The sequence below is a fragment of the Apteryx mantelli genome, chromosome 4 (genome assembly GCF_036417845.1).
Source record: "Apteryx mantelli isolate bAptMan1 chromosome 4, bAptMan1.hap1, whole genome shotgun sequence".
NCBI classification, from domain to species: Eukaryota; Metazoa; Chordata; class Aves; order Apterygiformes; family Apterygidae; genus Apteryx; species Apteryx mantelli.
In genome coordinates, this window is record NC_089981.1 from 65,367,149 (window position 1) to 65,381,503 (window position 14,355).

Sequence of the window (14,355 nt, forward strand, 5' to 3'; positions counted from 1 at the left end):
TCACTGTAAGGAACTCCCAAGTGGCAGCAAGCAAATCCCATTCCACTCATCCCAAATAAAACCAAACGCCTGAATCACCTTCACAGCTGAGAGCACCCTGGGATGCCAGCCCAGAAACCGGTAGGGCAAGAAGGGAAGCCAAAAGCCTGTGTCTGTCCATGATCCTGTGCAGGCTCAGCTAAGATCCCACTGGTTGTTTTGGCATCCAAGCCCAGATACCAAGCCAGGGATAGGGGAGGGAATTTCTGCCAGTCTGATGCTGTATATCCAGCAGCCCTAAGAGGGCAATACTCACAGTATTCATAAAGATATTACAAACCAACGGCCTCTTATGCCAAGGGTGGCGTTCACTTTGAAATAGAAACTTGGACTGCCAGGTTGCTTAGATTAATTTATTGCCATCCCTGTCTGCATTTACCCTGGCAAAGAGCCTTTGCTGTTTCAGACTTATTCTCAGTCCTGTGCATTATTCTAGGTCCAGCTGGATCTTGACTGTGCTGTTGTAGAAGGTCCCAGCACAGCTGGAGCCCCCAAAGACCAACACTGTATGCAGGTTATGCTCATCTTTGTTCTCCTTGTCCACATCCTTCAGGTGGGCAGGAGTCAGGTCAAGCAAGGTTTGGCCAGCTCAGGCCACGGAGCAGAGGTCATGGTGAATCACTGTGCTCCATGCAAGAGCGTCTGAAGTAGAAAGGGGCTATCAGTACTCCATCCTCCAGGCAAGGGATGAACCAAATGGACTAGCCAAGGTGTTCAGAAACACCACTGTGGCCCAACAGCCACCTTCAGCTATGCAAAATAGGAGGGAGAGTTGCTCACCTAGGTGGAAAACAAAGGCATCCTGTAGGGCTCCCTTGGCATTGCAGCCTCCACTGATCAGAACCTTCTGGTCTGACACAGCCATAGCAGCGTGGAAACTAGGACCAAAACAAAGGCTAAAGGTGACTATGGCAAAACCTGCTGGGGTTGCCTCAACCTCCTCAAGCAGCGATGGGCAGAGGCAGGCAGATTTCAGCAACAGGCTGGGGGCTCGAGCTGCAGAGTGGAAGTTAGGGTCTCCTTCTCTTCTGCCCTGACTTCCTGAACAATCCTGAAAGGGCTGTTTGCTTCTCTGTGCAGGTCAGGTCATAATCAGACACAAAAAGCACCTCACTACCTCAGAAGGAAATATCACAACTTCTATGCTTTGCTCTCTCTAGTGAGATAGCAGGCTAGATGGGCTTTGGTCTGATTTAGGTTATTTGTACTTTCTAGTGGGCAACAGCCTCCTTTTGGGGACAGCATATTCAAGAGATTCTTCCTCTCTGTGTATCTGTTATACTCCAGGTACCGTGAAGAGCGAAAAACAGGTGATATAATCCACTAGCACACAGCAGATAACTTCCCGCAGTCTGAGAGGCAGATTTCCAGGAATCCTAAGGGGTCTGTAACCCCCCAGACCTTACAAGTGCTAACCAGCTACAGCATAGGAATTTTTAGTCCCACAACAGAGGGGCCACCCACTGCATTTGAACTAGTGGAACAGAGATTTGCAACTGGGTCTGATCACAGCATGGCCTAAAAGAAAAACAACAAAGGAAGAAGATAACTCCTGGGTCTGCAACTGTATCTTACCAACGTGCAGAAGGCTGTCCTGCGAGGAGAGGGACTGGTGTGTACTCCATGAAACCTGATAGTGAGGGAAAAGGCAACTGAAATGTCCAAGAAGCACTCTTAGCAGCATTTTGCAGCCTCATTACTAAGCAAAGACTTCCATACTCTGTCACATTTGCAGCCTGCCTTTTCTGTTACCCAACTTCTTCCAAAACAACAAGGTCTCTTATTAATTACCCATTCCCTCCTCCCTTCCTCCAGAAGGGGTTTCTTTACACCACAGCTTTCCATCTAGTCACAATCTTTCACAACATTATTGCTACCTTCCCATCCTGCATGCCTCATTCCTCAGTTCTCACCTTAGAATGGACCTTCCCAAGGCAGCCACTTGGCACAGATTTTCTTACCCAGATCCAAGATGTGCATATCACTGAGGTAAATAGAAGTCCTCTGACCCCCCCAAAATCAGCAGCTTGTTCCTCAGTAGAGTAGCTGAATGCCTGGGTAGAGAAGAAAAAAATTGAGCAAAGCATTTTCATCAGCTTTCCAGAACTGAATTTTTCACCTTTGTTCATATCAAATTAGTTTCTGCTAATGGGCTACAACAGTTTCAGTTTACACCTGCCTCTATCCCCAGCCATTGCAGCCCAGTGATAGAATCCCACTAAGATTTCTTGATGGGAAACACAAGGAGTCACATCTTGTCTTAAGGAGCAGACTGTGAAGAACAATCACTTAGTATTTAGGAAACTGGGGGCACTGCACTGGGGCAGAAGGAAAGGTGGGAAGAGGTTTCCTGCTTTATCTTTGAGGGCTGGAACAAGAGCACTCTCACCTGAGTCTAGGAAGAGGCTTCTCCCCTTCCAAGATGGGCTGGTACCAAATTTCATACTCTGGATTGAAGACACAGAGCACATTGCTGCAGGGTCCAACAGCCAGTGATGCCATTTTGGAGAAAGCCCCCCCAAAAACAAAGAGCTCCTTGTGGTAGATAGTTGCACTGTGGTAGGCTAGCATTGGCATTCTCCCCTTAGCCTGGGAAAAGTACAACACATTTGTTACAAGAAAGAGAAGTGCATTAATTGCTGCATGGCCCACAAGACAGGGGCCCACATCATGCAGTGAGTTCAACAAGTCTCAATTTTCTCTTCATTGGCTGCCCAGGCAGATCTCTGCAATGCAGGCAGACAGTAAGCCCTTTGCATACTCTGCACCACCGCAATGCTCTGACCAGAGCAGGAGGTCAAGCTGCTATTTCAGTTGGCTCAGAACAAGACAGAGAAGAGAGAGATCTCATCCCAGGGTTATTCTGTAAAATGAAAGAGATGGATAATCCCTAGCTGACAGGGTCCTCTGCAAGGATTAGAGAGGCAAACTAAAGAACTCAAATCTGCTGTGCTCACAGCAACACCGCGATTTGAGGCCACCAGTTATTTACCTCAACATCCAGTGCAGCTCTTAACAGCATCATATAAAATTAGAGTGTGTTTCCCTCTGCCACTTGTACAGTATCCCCCACTCACTGCCTTTGTCAGACATAGCACCCTGTAGCAACCATTTTTTCAGCTTGTTCCAGTCATTCTAGGCACAGCATCTGATTACCACCAAGCTTGTGGCCTTTCAGCCTAGTTGGCTCTGACAGATATAAGGCCATGCAGCTCAGGCAACCTGCAGCAACAGTGGACCAAAACTGCTAGAGTAAAGATAAGGGCACATCCATCCATATCCACATTCCCTGGAAACCTAACTCTTCCTTGAGAGCAAGGCAGAATCTCCCACCCTTCCTGTGCTTTTATCTTAGAAGAGCTGCAATACTTACAGCCACAAGGAGCCATTTCCAAGTGACCGCGTCCAGGGTGTAGATGCTGCTGTAGTCTTTGTCCTCCCTTATGCCCCCAAAGATGTAGATACGCTTGGTGTCTGGGTCATAGGTAGCAGTGTGACCACGCAAGCATGATGGCATGGCATCTTGTAGTTGGAGACCCACGGGAAACCAGAAATCACTGTCTGGAAGCAACACCAGACAGATGGTGAGGGAGTTCGAAGATCCTCTCAATCTCTCTAGATTAGCAGAATATGTCATAAAGTCTTTACTCAAAATCTTGCTGCCTTCATCACCACTTCTCCTTCAGTTCAGACCTGGAGAGGACTCACACAGCAATGTTTTTGTGTGAGGAGTAAAAGGGAATGCTAACTAGCTGAGGGACAGTAAAGTGGAAGAGATTATTAGTGAGGTGCAGAAAGCTGCAAGGCACTGGAACTGTACCTCACACTTCTCTATCTGTCATCACACACAGACTGTGAATTGTGCTATTGCTTTTACCCCTTAAAAATCAACGAGCTCTTCCCCAAACCTCTAACTTAGCTCCTAGAGGGTTTTCACATACAGCCCAACAGCCTCACACAGCACACCACACTGTCAGCTGAGCCCAGGGCAGTACCTGTGGATGCCCAAGGACCAGGAACATCAATAAAGAGCAGAAATGTAGAAAAGGAAAGGACAAGAGAGAATGAGTGTGGTAAAGAAAAACTGCATCTGAAAGTTGATAAGGGATGCATGTTCCAGCTGACCTACTCACAGCAAAGACAAATCTATCCAGCACCTGCCCCAGCTGAAAGAGCAGGACACACAGTCATACTCGCAAATGCTTGGTCAAAAATTATCCCAGGAGGGATCAAGGTTACTCCATAAGCATGGGCATGTCCCCCTTCCCTAATCTGTTCATCTGGACTAGGAGGGCAATCTAATCCTTTTAACAAGGCACCACACAGTGCAAACTGCCTGAGAGGCACAGCACAGCAAGCCAAGCAGCATGAAGAAATTGCAGGACCCACAGCAGATTCCCACCCCCAACACATCAGGCACCTGCCTGGAGTGACATCACCACCAGCTACTGCCCAGAATTGATCATGCTAGGAGGAGCAACCCCTTTGTTGTCCCCTCTCCTTGCACAGACCCCTGAGGACTCCCTCCCACCAAGTTGTCCTTCTGTCCTGTCCCCCACTGCCTTAGTCAGCTCCAAACTCCCCACCGATTTCCATTTTCCAGAGCACATCCTTGCAAGATTTCTGATTGACACCTTCTCCACCAATCAGAACAGCTGTTCCCAGATCACTGAGGCACATGGCATGGCACCATCGTGGGCTGGGACTGCCTGGGGAAGGGGAGAGCACAGGGCTGTGAGCAGAGGCAGAAGAGACACCTCCAGCTCCCCTCACTGCAGAGGGGAACAAGGCAGCTGAATGTTCAGAAGGGAGGAACGGGAAGGCAAAGGCCCTAGGTCCCTTCACTCTGGGGTGGCAGAAGCCAGGGCTCCCTGAGGAACATTTTTTGTAAGTTTGCATTACTGTCAGAATCATCACTAACAGAGGAAGCCAGCAGAGATGAGTCTGGCTGGCTGTAGGACACATACAGGCTCCCACCTCAGAGACAGGCAGGTGGGGGCAGGCTTGGATCCCGTTGATTAACTATCCTACAAGAGATCTCCCAGCTGTGGTATCCCCCTTCATTAGTCCTACCCTTGAGAGCATATGGGAGAGCTAGCAAGTAACGGCTTGTCAGTGCCTGAGACACAGCAATCAGAAGCCTGCAGTTGCTTCCAAAGACATTGCTCCTACTGCTCTGTTCCTCCTCCTTTCACCTCCCAGTTGGGTAAGCAAGCTAGAAAAGACTTTTATTAAAATCTGTCTCACATTTAACTCCTCACCTCAGAGGACCATGCACCTGGAGGTGTGGCTGAGATTCAAAGGGGCTACATAAGCCTACTGGAGAGCCTAACAGCACTGGAAACACATACACTGAGGGCAATTGCATGGACAGGACATTATACATAACCTGATTGCTCTTCTTGATCGCTGGGGAGATAAAGGATCGAGCATGAGAGGCCTGTGACATTAAAGGGAATGACATTACCAAGTGGCTGAGAAGACAAACCAGGGTCTAGGCATCAGATCCTCACCTTGCAACTCCTCCACCGCCAAATCTGCAGAGGAAAACACAGATATAGCCCTGTAAAGAAAGCAGCGAACAGACACATCCTGGAAAGTGCTCAGCTCCACAGTTTAAGAGCCTTTTAGCCTCCCACCACCCCCTAGCACAAAGCTACCTCATGGCAACAAACAGGGTGCAAGACTGAGAAGCCTGAAGAAAGTCTCATCAGAAGAGACACAGAAGACAGATAAGAACAGGACATGCTTCCTCAGACTGCCATCATGCTGTCACTATTGCATTTTACCTCTCTGATGAGAGACAGCTCATTTCCCCCCCAAATCCCACTGCTTACTGGTGAAGCAACTGTATGATGGAGATACATTTGTCTTTCTAAGGTCCAATAAACCATTTCACATGGGGACTACTGAACTGTTGTCAAACATTTGCACACAAACCTGATCACACTCTGGGGCTGACTTGGAATACGCACCCTAGAAGCTAAAGGTTTTATTTCCAGCCCTCTGGACAGCTATCTTCTGACTACTGAAAAGTCAGTACAGTTACATTAATTACATATATATATATATTTTTTTTTTTTCCTTTTTGCCTTTTCTACACTCTAATGATAAGCTGCATGTCTTCTATGGACCAAGTGGCATGCGATTAGTAAGGGAATGAACAGAGTAATGGAGAGGTACAGAAGGTCATTGTAGGTAACTTTCTTGTGCTTCAGTTTACTCTTTTGTAAAACAAGGCTAATGATACTTGCCTTCATTTATAAAGCACTTTGACTCATATGAAGAGTTATAGCCTACGTTATGGTGCAGAGTGTTGGCACTAAGAGGATCCCATGTTTTATTTCTGGCCTTTCCCTAACAGGGAAAGATTCCTTGAGCAGTTTATCCAAGACTAAGGGTCAATTCTCAGTACTTTGCAAGGGACAGACAAGACAGTCTTGGCTGGGAGTTTACAAAGAAACATATTGGGAGGTCGTTGCCCAGCAGCATTGACAAATCATATAGACAAGACCTGTAAAAGACACCTGGAAGCTGCCAGAGTTACCTTCTTCATCAAGTTCTCTCTCAGACGCTCTGGGTTCAAATAAAACCTTCCTGGGCTTCCTAAGCTGGACAGGACTTTTCCTCCGGGACTCGCTGGGTTCTGTATTGCCAAATGGTGGCTTCAAGGCATAGGGTACCACTGGGTTTCTCAGTGGTGCAGGGAAGTCCCTCCTCTCAGGCCTGGAAACTCTAACAGTCATCTCTGAGCTCTGATTTTTAACCTATGACAAAAGTTCCAGTCAAATCACCTCTGAAAAAAGAACCAATTTCTATAACTCAAAACTCAAGGAACCACCTGTCCCCAAGAGTTGTGATGACAAACAGAAAAGCGACCTGAGGCTACTGTGAGTTTGTCTATTACTGGGTTGGGGATTAGTTTCACACAGCAACTGCTTCAAGCTTGTCTTTTTGTTGAGTCTTAAGGGCCAGCATGCCAACAACACCAGCTGCCAAGCATATGCCAAACAACGGAGTTGCCCACTGCTACATGCCCAGCCAGTGCTCTGCTTTCAGACTACTGACTGCAATGTGCACAGTTAGTGTGAAGGCAATCTGGAAAGGCAGAAGGGCCATTTGTGCTAGGAGTAACCAGGCTGACCGATGATCCCCTCCAGGGCTGTTAAATTCAACCCTTCCAAAATGCATTTCAACAGAGAGTAAAATTAACCAATCTCTTTAGCACAAATGAATCTTTCTCCAAAACCTGCTTAACCATGTCTCCGCTAAGAGAATGGTACCAGAAGTTTCTGCTAGATATAAACTGAGCAGCTAAAAGTAGAGGAGGAGATACTAAGGGCAGGGTGAAATAATGAGAGGAAGAATCCAGTATACACATACCACAGTAGGGTCCTCCAGGTCCTGACTGAGGGGCACATCATCTGCTGGGAGCGCTGGTGACTGAATAGTCTCCAGGACTAGAAATGGGTGTGTGGGTGTACTGCTGGAGATTCCTCTGAGCAGCTGTGGCAGAAACAGTAACAAGCAGTATAAGAATAAAATGACTTGCATTGGCCTCTGTCATGCAAAGGGTGAGCAAAAAGATGTATTGCTAGAGGCAGACCCCCTGCAAGGCAATAGCCCAAGTGTCCAGCACCAACAGAATATTTTACACAGAAAATCAAAGCCAGACACTGAAAGATGCTAAAACAACTGTTCAGGTATCGCAGATCCAGGAGAGAACAGAATTGGAAGTGAATCACTCTCTACTGCATGTCTCCTGCAAAAAACAAGGTGTTTTGGCAAAGCTGTGTTTAGGGAGTAGAACTGGAACATTGAATAGTGTTAGGTTCAGCACAGACATGCATTAAAAGATCTGTGTGAGGTGGCTCTGCATTAAAGTAGAAAAAAAGAAAAAGAAGCGGACGGGATCAGAAGTTTTACAGCTTAGAACTGACAAAACTGAAATGATCTGAAACCAAGAACAGAAACAGCAAGAGAGGAGGATAGCTGTTCTTTTACCTGCCCATTGACAGTCAGGACAAGCTTCACAGAGTTGCCTTTGTCCATCTCTTTCAATGAAGCCATGAAAATGTCCGTCCTCCAGTCACCTTCCCATACTAGAGACCTGCAGAGGGGACCATGGATTTTCAGCCCACAAGTGACACTGATGAGGGAAGAATTCCTGCATCCACATTAGCTGGGAACGCCCCAGAGCCAAAAAAGATCCCACCCACAAAACAGGTGAAAGGAAGTTGAAAACATCATAAGAGACTATAGAAAATAACATACATCTGTGTGCATAAATATAATCACATGAAACAGGACCATCTCTGATTCTCTTTCACTCCACTACCTATGATTTGTGAGAGAAAAGCTGGTCTGGAGAGGTCTTCCATACTATAAAAGGGAAAGGAAAAAAATGTTCTGTATTCTCTCCTATCCAACTAAAGGTCACACTACACAGTTAAGTAAAGTTTTCTTATTCTAAACAAATTCTTCCATAGGATCCTTGATAGTTTTAATGTAAACAATGCATCTGTAGCATTTGGGTATGTCCCAGAGTCCTGCTGCACTTACCCTCCACACAATCCCATAGGCTGTCTCTGGTCTCTGTATAAAGCCCAGAAGGCAAAGGAAAAGAAGGAGGTCAGAAAGCAGGTTTCTCAGGTCCACCTCTTCCAAGACCAGCTCTGCTTACAAAAATCATTTCATCTTCCACAAAAGTGGATGTTTTACACTGGCGATTGCTAGGCTCCACCTGTTTTCACCTTTGCTGTAAGAGCATTAGCAATCTCTGAGGACAAGGGGATCACTGGAGCATAACATGGCACCTCATCTCCTATGCCTGTCATTTTATCCATCCCTAGACCCCAGATTAACTAGTTCGTCCTGAGATGAAGCCTGCAGGCCCATTTCTGCTGCCCCTTATAGCACTCAGGGACACCCATCACACCTTCTATTCCACTGCTAAACAGGGACAAACTTCTGTCCCCATCCACATCTAGCGACAGTGTCTGATAGCACTCAAGTCAAGAGCACATTGTCTCTCATGAAACAGGGCACCTGTTTCCTAACCAGCCACGGCACATGCTAGAGAAAAATTGCCAATAAAGCACCCATCACTCGGATCTCACCAAAGTCCTATTGGCCATTTTTCCTTTTGAGCTGCAAGGAGAAAAACTAAGGCAGACCCACCGTGTTAGGGGCAGAAGAACTAACGGATTTGAGTGGCTTTAGGAAGACAGCACCAAAACCAAGGAATATCACAGAGCACAACATTTTCCAAGAATCCCCTGCTGAAATGCCAACAACACAACAGCATCAAATTCCAGCAACTACCTTCGGGCAGGCTCCAGCCAGCCAATCCTTTGTGGTTTTATGTCTGGTGCCACCAGTACATCCACAGCAATGCTCGTGTCCTGGGAATAACAGCTCCAGTCTCCTACTCCAAAAACCACCAGCTGTTTTGGCAATGGTAGAAGCAACCAAGTCTGGTAATCCATCTTGCTGGAGTGGCTGGGAGAGGGCAAAAAAACCTCACAGAAAATAGTAAAGAAGTGATATAGAAGGCAAAAATATATATATGTGAAAAAGCCTGGAAAGGTTTTTTTTTATCAGGCAGGCATGAAAAGACTGTGTCGCATTTAAGGAGCGGACTAAATGGGGATATGATGAAGAAGATAGCTGGTAGGCTAGGAAGGGGGTATCCGCATGAGTCTGCGGGCACGGCATGTGCCAGGCTGCGAAGACAAGGACAGCACCACGGGGGACGGACGTGCCGGCCCTTCTTGACCAGACAGAGAGCAGTGCTGGTGACAGGGCCCCAGGCAGCTGCCCCTCGCCGGGCAGCCCTCTGCCCTCAGCACCGGCCCCAAGGCGGGGCTGCGCCGGGAAAGGGGCTGCCCCGGGGCGGGGAGGGCGGGGGCCCCGCGCACCGCGCACGCCCCGCACCTGCCGAGCTGCCGCGGCGGCTCCCGCAGCGCCCACAGCACGTAGAAGGCGAGGCCGCCGCCCCGGGCGGCGCTGCCCCGCACCGGCGGCCCCGGCGGCGGGCGGCGGCGCGGCGAGCGGGCACCATGGCAGGCGGCGGCGCTGGCGGGCAGCGTGGCAGGCGGGCGGCGGGCGGGCAGCATGGCCCGCGGCGGGCGGGCGGGCGGCGGCGCTGGCGGGCAGCGTGGCAGGCGGCAGGCAGCGGCGGCGGCAGGCAGCGGCGGGCAGCATGGCCCGCGGCCGGCGGCGGCGCTGGCGGGCAGCGTGGCAGGCGGCAGGCAGGGGCGGCGGGCAGCATGGCCCGCGGCCGGCGGGCGGGCGGCGGCGCTGGCGGGCAGCGTGGCGGGCGGCAGGCAGCGGCGGGCAGCATGGCCCGCGGCCGGCGGGCGGGCGGCGGCGCTGGCGGGCAGCGTGGCAGGCGGCAGGCAGCGGCGGCGGCAGGCAGCGGCGGGCAGCATGGCCCGCGGCCGGCGGCGGCGCTGGCGGGCAGCGTGGCAGGCGGCAGGCAGGGGCGGCGGGCAGCATGGCCCGCGGCCGGCGGGCGGGCGGCGGCGCTGGCGGGCAGCGTGGCAGGCGGCGGGCAGCGGCAGCGGCGCTATTAAGGCCGCCGGCCCCGAACCGCCCCCGCGGCCCCCGCCCCGGCGGCAGCTGCTGCCGGGCTGCAGCCCCCCCGAGAAGGGCGCTTCTGAATTCCCGCTGTCCCCTCTCCCGCACAGCATTTCTTCCTCCACGTGTCGCCTGGCAGCAGCGCGGGACCGGCTCTGCGCCGCGTCGCTCCCCTGCGGCCCGGGGCCGCTTCCGTGCCGCGGGCACGAGCACGTGAAGCAGTGCTTTTCCTGTGCTGCTTTTCTTGCGCTTCTTTAGATGCGCAGTCAAGGGAGCGGGCTGCAACTGTGGAGATGCTACTCCTGCCGGCAAGGGGAAGATCAGGAGAGTGGCGCGACCTGTGCTCTGGCCATCCTCAGCCAGGCCACATCCCCATCTCAGGTACCAACTTGTTTTCACTTTTAGAGCCCAAGCCACACATCCCTTTTTGGGCAGGGGTAATTTGTTTTCTGATTCCTAAATAATGTTATTTATGCACATTTCTGGCTCACATAAAAAGGAGCAGGTATGAAGCTTCCTGACTTATTCAGCAATCAGGACTCCCACCAAGAGAAGGCATGCGGATGGTAGAGTACCATTTACAAAAATCGGCTTATGCTTTGCTACACTGTGTAGCCATCTGCGTAGCAATGGATAGGCTAACTTTAAAACTGTGCTGTTGCTAACCAGACAACATTGAAGACAAAGACAGGATTTCAGCAGCCCAAGGAATGATATTCTCTCATTTCCCTAACTGAAATGGGAAAGAGTCACTTCTAGAGCAGGACCAAAGCAGCCTGCTGCAAGGGGGTTGCTAAACAGCACGTGATCAGAGCAAACATCAGGAAGGTGTTTCTGCTGCAGTCTCAGTGGAAAAACAGGGGGAAATAAATTAACCTGATAAAATTTCATATCACTGCCCTACATTCCCTTAAAGTCTTTTAATTTTCCTCTTGGGCATAAGTCTGAGCCAAGACAGTGTACAGGGATTCATAGCAAGTTCATGGTAATGAAATAGTTGTAGTGCTAGTTTGTGTCCATTATCTTAAGAGAGACTGAATACCTTTAACATGGCAGGGCTATCTATCCCTTTGATTCACCTTCTGTATGAATGCTGCTGTTATTTTGTAGAAATGCTCCAAGCAAACAGAGCACAAGAACAGAGCCAGGTGAATATTTTCAGTACTTGAACTACCGAGTTCCAAACAGGACAAACAAGAATGGATGGTTAAAGCTGCAGGTATTAATTCTCATTTTGCCCAGCAGGTGATCCCTGAACACTCTTCCTTCAAGCTATTTAAATAGTCTTATTCATAGTAAGATAATGCTCATGGGCAAGCAGCTATAAGGAAATTATGAAGGGCAAACACTTTCCCTAGATAATTGAAGAGATGTTTTTAATCCTTTAAATCCAAAGCTGAAGTAACAAAATAATTAGCTGCAGAGGAATCTCTCCAAGTGGAGGTGAAAAGTGCCAATATTAAGCATCAGAGGGAAGGCAATACAACTCCACCTGTGTCACTTACAAGGAAGAGCTTGGGAACTTGCTCATTCCTCTCCAGTTCTTCAAACATTCCTAACCCTTGTAGAGAATGCAAAGAATAAAAATAAGAAAAAAAAAAACATCCCAGCAAGTCATTTTAGCAGACAAAAAATTGCTTGGCTGAAACCAGAACCACTAGCTGACTAAGCTTCCAGGAGCTATGCTCTGCTTCTGTACTCTAAGCCAGTAAAAGCATTTTCCCATCCATTAGCAATTAGAATGTTGAGAACTCTGCAAGGTGCATTTTAAATATTTGCCTCCTTTTTGCTCATAAAAATAAGCTTAATTAGGTTCTTGTTTTGTTAGGAAGTCTGTAGTTCAGTTTTTCATATGAAAACACTCACCTGCTGTAACAGAAGATAAAGATCTTGTTTGCATAGTGAAAAGTTTATTTAAAGAGAATAGGTTCCAATACACTATTACAAATCAGTCACAACATATCAAACAAACAATACAAACCAAGCCTAGAAGGAATGCAAGCACACTATAAATATAGTCTTCATATGTGCCATTCAGCAAGACATTCCATGCTACATTTTGTTAAAATATCCTTTTCTCCGTTTAAAACTCATGTCTTGGGAGGATATGAAAAGCAGCAGGATGACACAGAGAACTCAAATTTGAAATTACAGGACATCAAAAAATATTCACTTCACATAGATTAGGACTGACAACCATCACAGTTCACAAGAACATAGGTCTCAAAGATATGACCAGCTACAAGACACTCACCACAGAAAGACTACACTAGCAGTTTGTAGCAGTGAGTTGAGGGCAGATTGCTTCATTCTGAAAAGAGCAGGCAGTCACAAGGGCATCCTGGAGATTGCTGGGAGACCATCTCCAGCCATTTAAAGTTTTCGAAAATAGCTACTAAACTTTAAGGTCATTACTTGGCAAAGCCTTCTTAGCTCTAAGCTAAATGGCTGGCATCCAGCTTCTTGCCCAAGGGACTTGACTCATCAGTACAGATGGGCTCAAATTAGACAGCACTCATTCAAGAATCATAAAAGCCTTCCTCTCCCTGACTGATAAAGGGCATTTCTTGAGATGATGCATTTGAGAGAAATGTGTAAAATTCAGAACAAAATGCAGAACTGCCAAGGGGAGTCAGATTCACCGTCCACCTAGTCTGATGTTCTGTCTTCAACTGCTGTCAGCTCCAGGTGTTTCAGAATAAGGTGCCAGAGACTCTTTGGAGGCAAGTGTGGAATAATCCCACGGGAGGCTCTCCTCATAACAAGATGTGTTTGAACTCTGAAGTTTTATGTACCTTTTAAAGTTTTAGTATTTATTGCAAATCCACTTATCTAAATAAGTGACCTATCATTTTGGTTCCTGCTAAACTCCCAACTTCTTTCACAGACTAATTAGCCAATGTTTTTAACAGGATCAGTTCTCAATTTTCCATTCTACCAATTCAGATGTTCCTCTAGATCTACATGACATTAATATATATAGAATAGTCTCCCAGATCTGGGAAAAGAGGAGAAATAGTCATTTTTCTCCCACATTTACATCAAAAATTCTTTGTTGCTTTGGTCTTTCATTCAGTCTCACAACACATAAGCACACACTGCCCACAATGCTGAATTCAGACACTCCTCTTAGGGGAAATGATGAATGGCCACAAGGAATGCTATATATGTTTAGCTAGTGTTCCACTGGTCCTCAGGCTTGGCAACAGCATATCAAAAGCAGTAGTCCTCTGGTGTTCCCTAATACCTGACAGCAGCATATAATTTTCAAAGGCGAATATCCTATGGTACCAGCAGACTCAAACACTCCATTTTACTACTCATCTTTCAGCAACAAGGCAGTCTATTGAACAGTTTTAAACTCCAGAAACAACCTATAGGGGCTCTCCTCACCTGACCTTAGGAAGTGCCTCCCCTCTACCCAAACCGGGCAGAGAAACAAGGAGAAAAAATAACTTGGATTAATGACATCTATGGCTCTTGTTTCGAACACGCTCCTTGTTCCTAAGGCACCTTGTGATAAATCCTCCATAGAGTGGCTTTAGTAAGGGTAGCGAGACAAGAAGGAAGAATATAAACAATGGGGATAAAAATGAACTCATTTAGGAATTCATTCTCTACCCCTATTCCCCACAAGGGTGGGCACTTCTTTCAGCAGCTAGCCATGTGACAAGGTTCCCCTCTATCTCTAACCCACCTCACCAGGTCCAGCACCACAATAACTGCTTTGTGCAG

The 14,355-nt window shown here is 48.0% G+C and overlaps 1 protein-coding gene across 1 annotated transcript; it reads right to left on the reverse strand.

Annotated features, from left to right (window-relative positions):
* Positions 1 to 410: 410 nt before the first annotated feature.
* Positions 411 to 8,091, reverse strand: LOC106482893 (uncharacterized). The gene is made up of 8 exons (XM_013940596.2): positions 8,044 to 8,091; positions 7,423 to 7,545; positions 6,587 to 6,806; positions 5,553 to 5,576; positions 3,413 to 3,600; positions 2,429 to 2,628; positions 2,001 to 2,093; positions 411 to 1,669 (listed from the first exon to the last, which is right to left on the reverse strand). Exons 1-7 carry the CDS (start codon positions 8,089 to 8,091, stop codon positions 2,021 to 2,023), a joined length of 876 nt encoding a protein of 291 aa, XP_013796050.2. The 3' UTR covers positions 411 to 1,669; positions 2,001 to 2,020.
* Positions 8,092 to 14,355: the final 6,264 nt, after the last annotated feature.

Coding starts and splice junctions, on each gene's coding strand:
- LOC106482893 (XM_013940596.2), bottom strand. CDS start 8,091: ATGGACAAAGGCAACTCTGTGAAGCTTGTCCTGACTGTCAATGGGCAG. Junction 6,807..7,422: donor ACCTGGAGGACCCTACTGTG/GTATGTGTATAC, acceptor CTTTTGTCATAG/GTTAAAAATCAGAGCTCAGA. Junction 2,094..2,428: donor AAGCCTCTTCCTAGACTCAG/GTGAGAGTGCTC, acceptor TTCTCTACCCAG/GCATTCAGCTACTCTACTGA.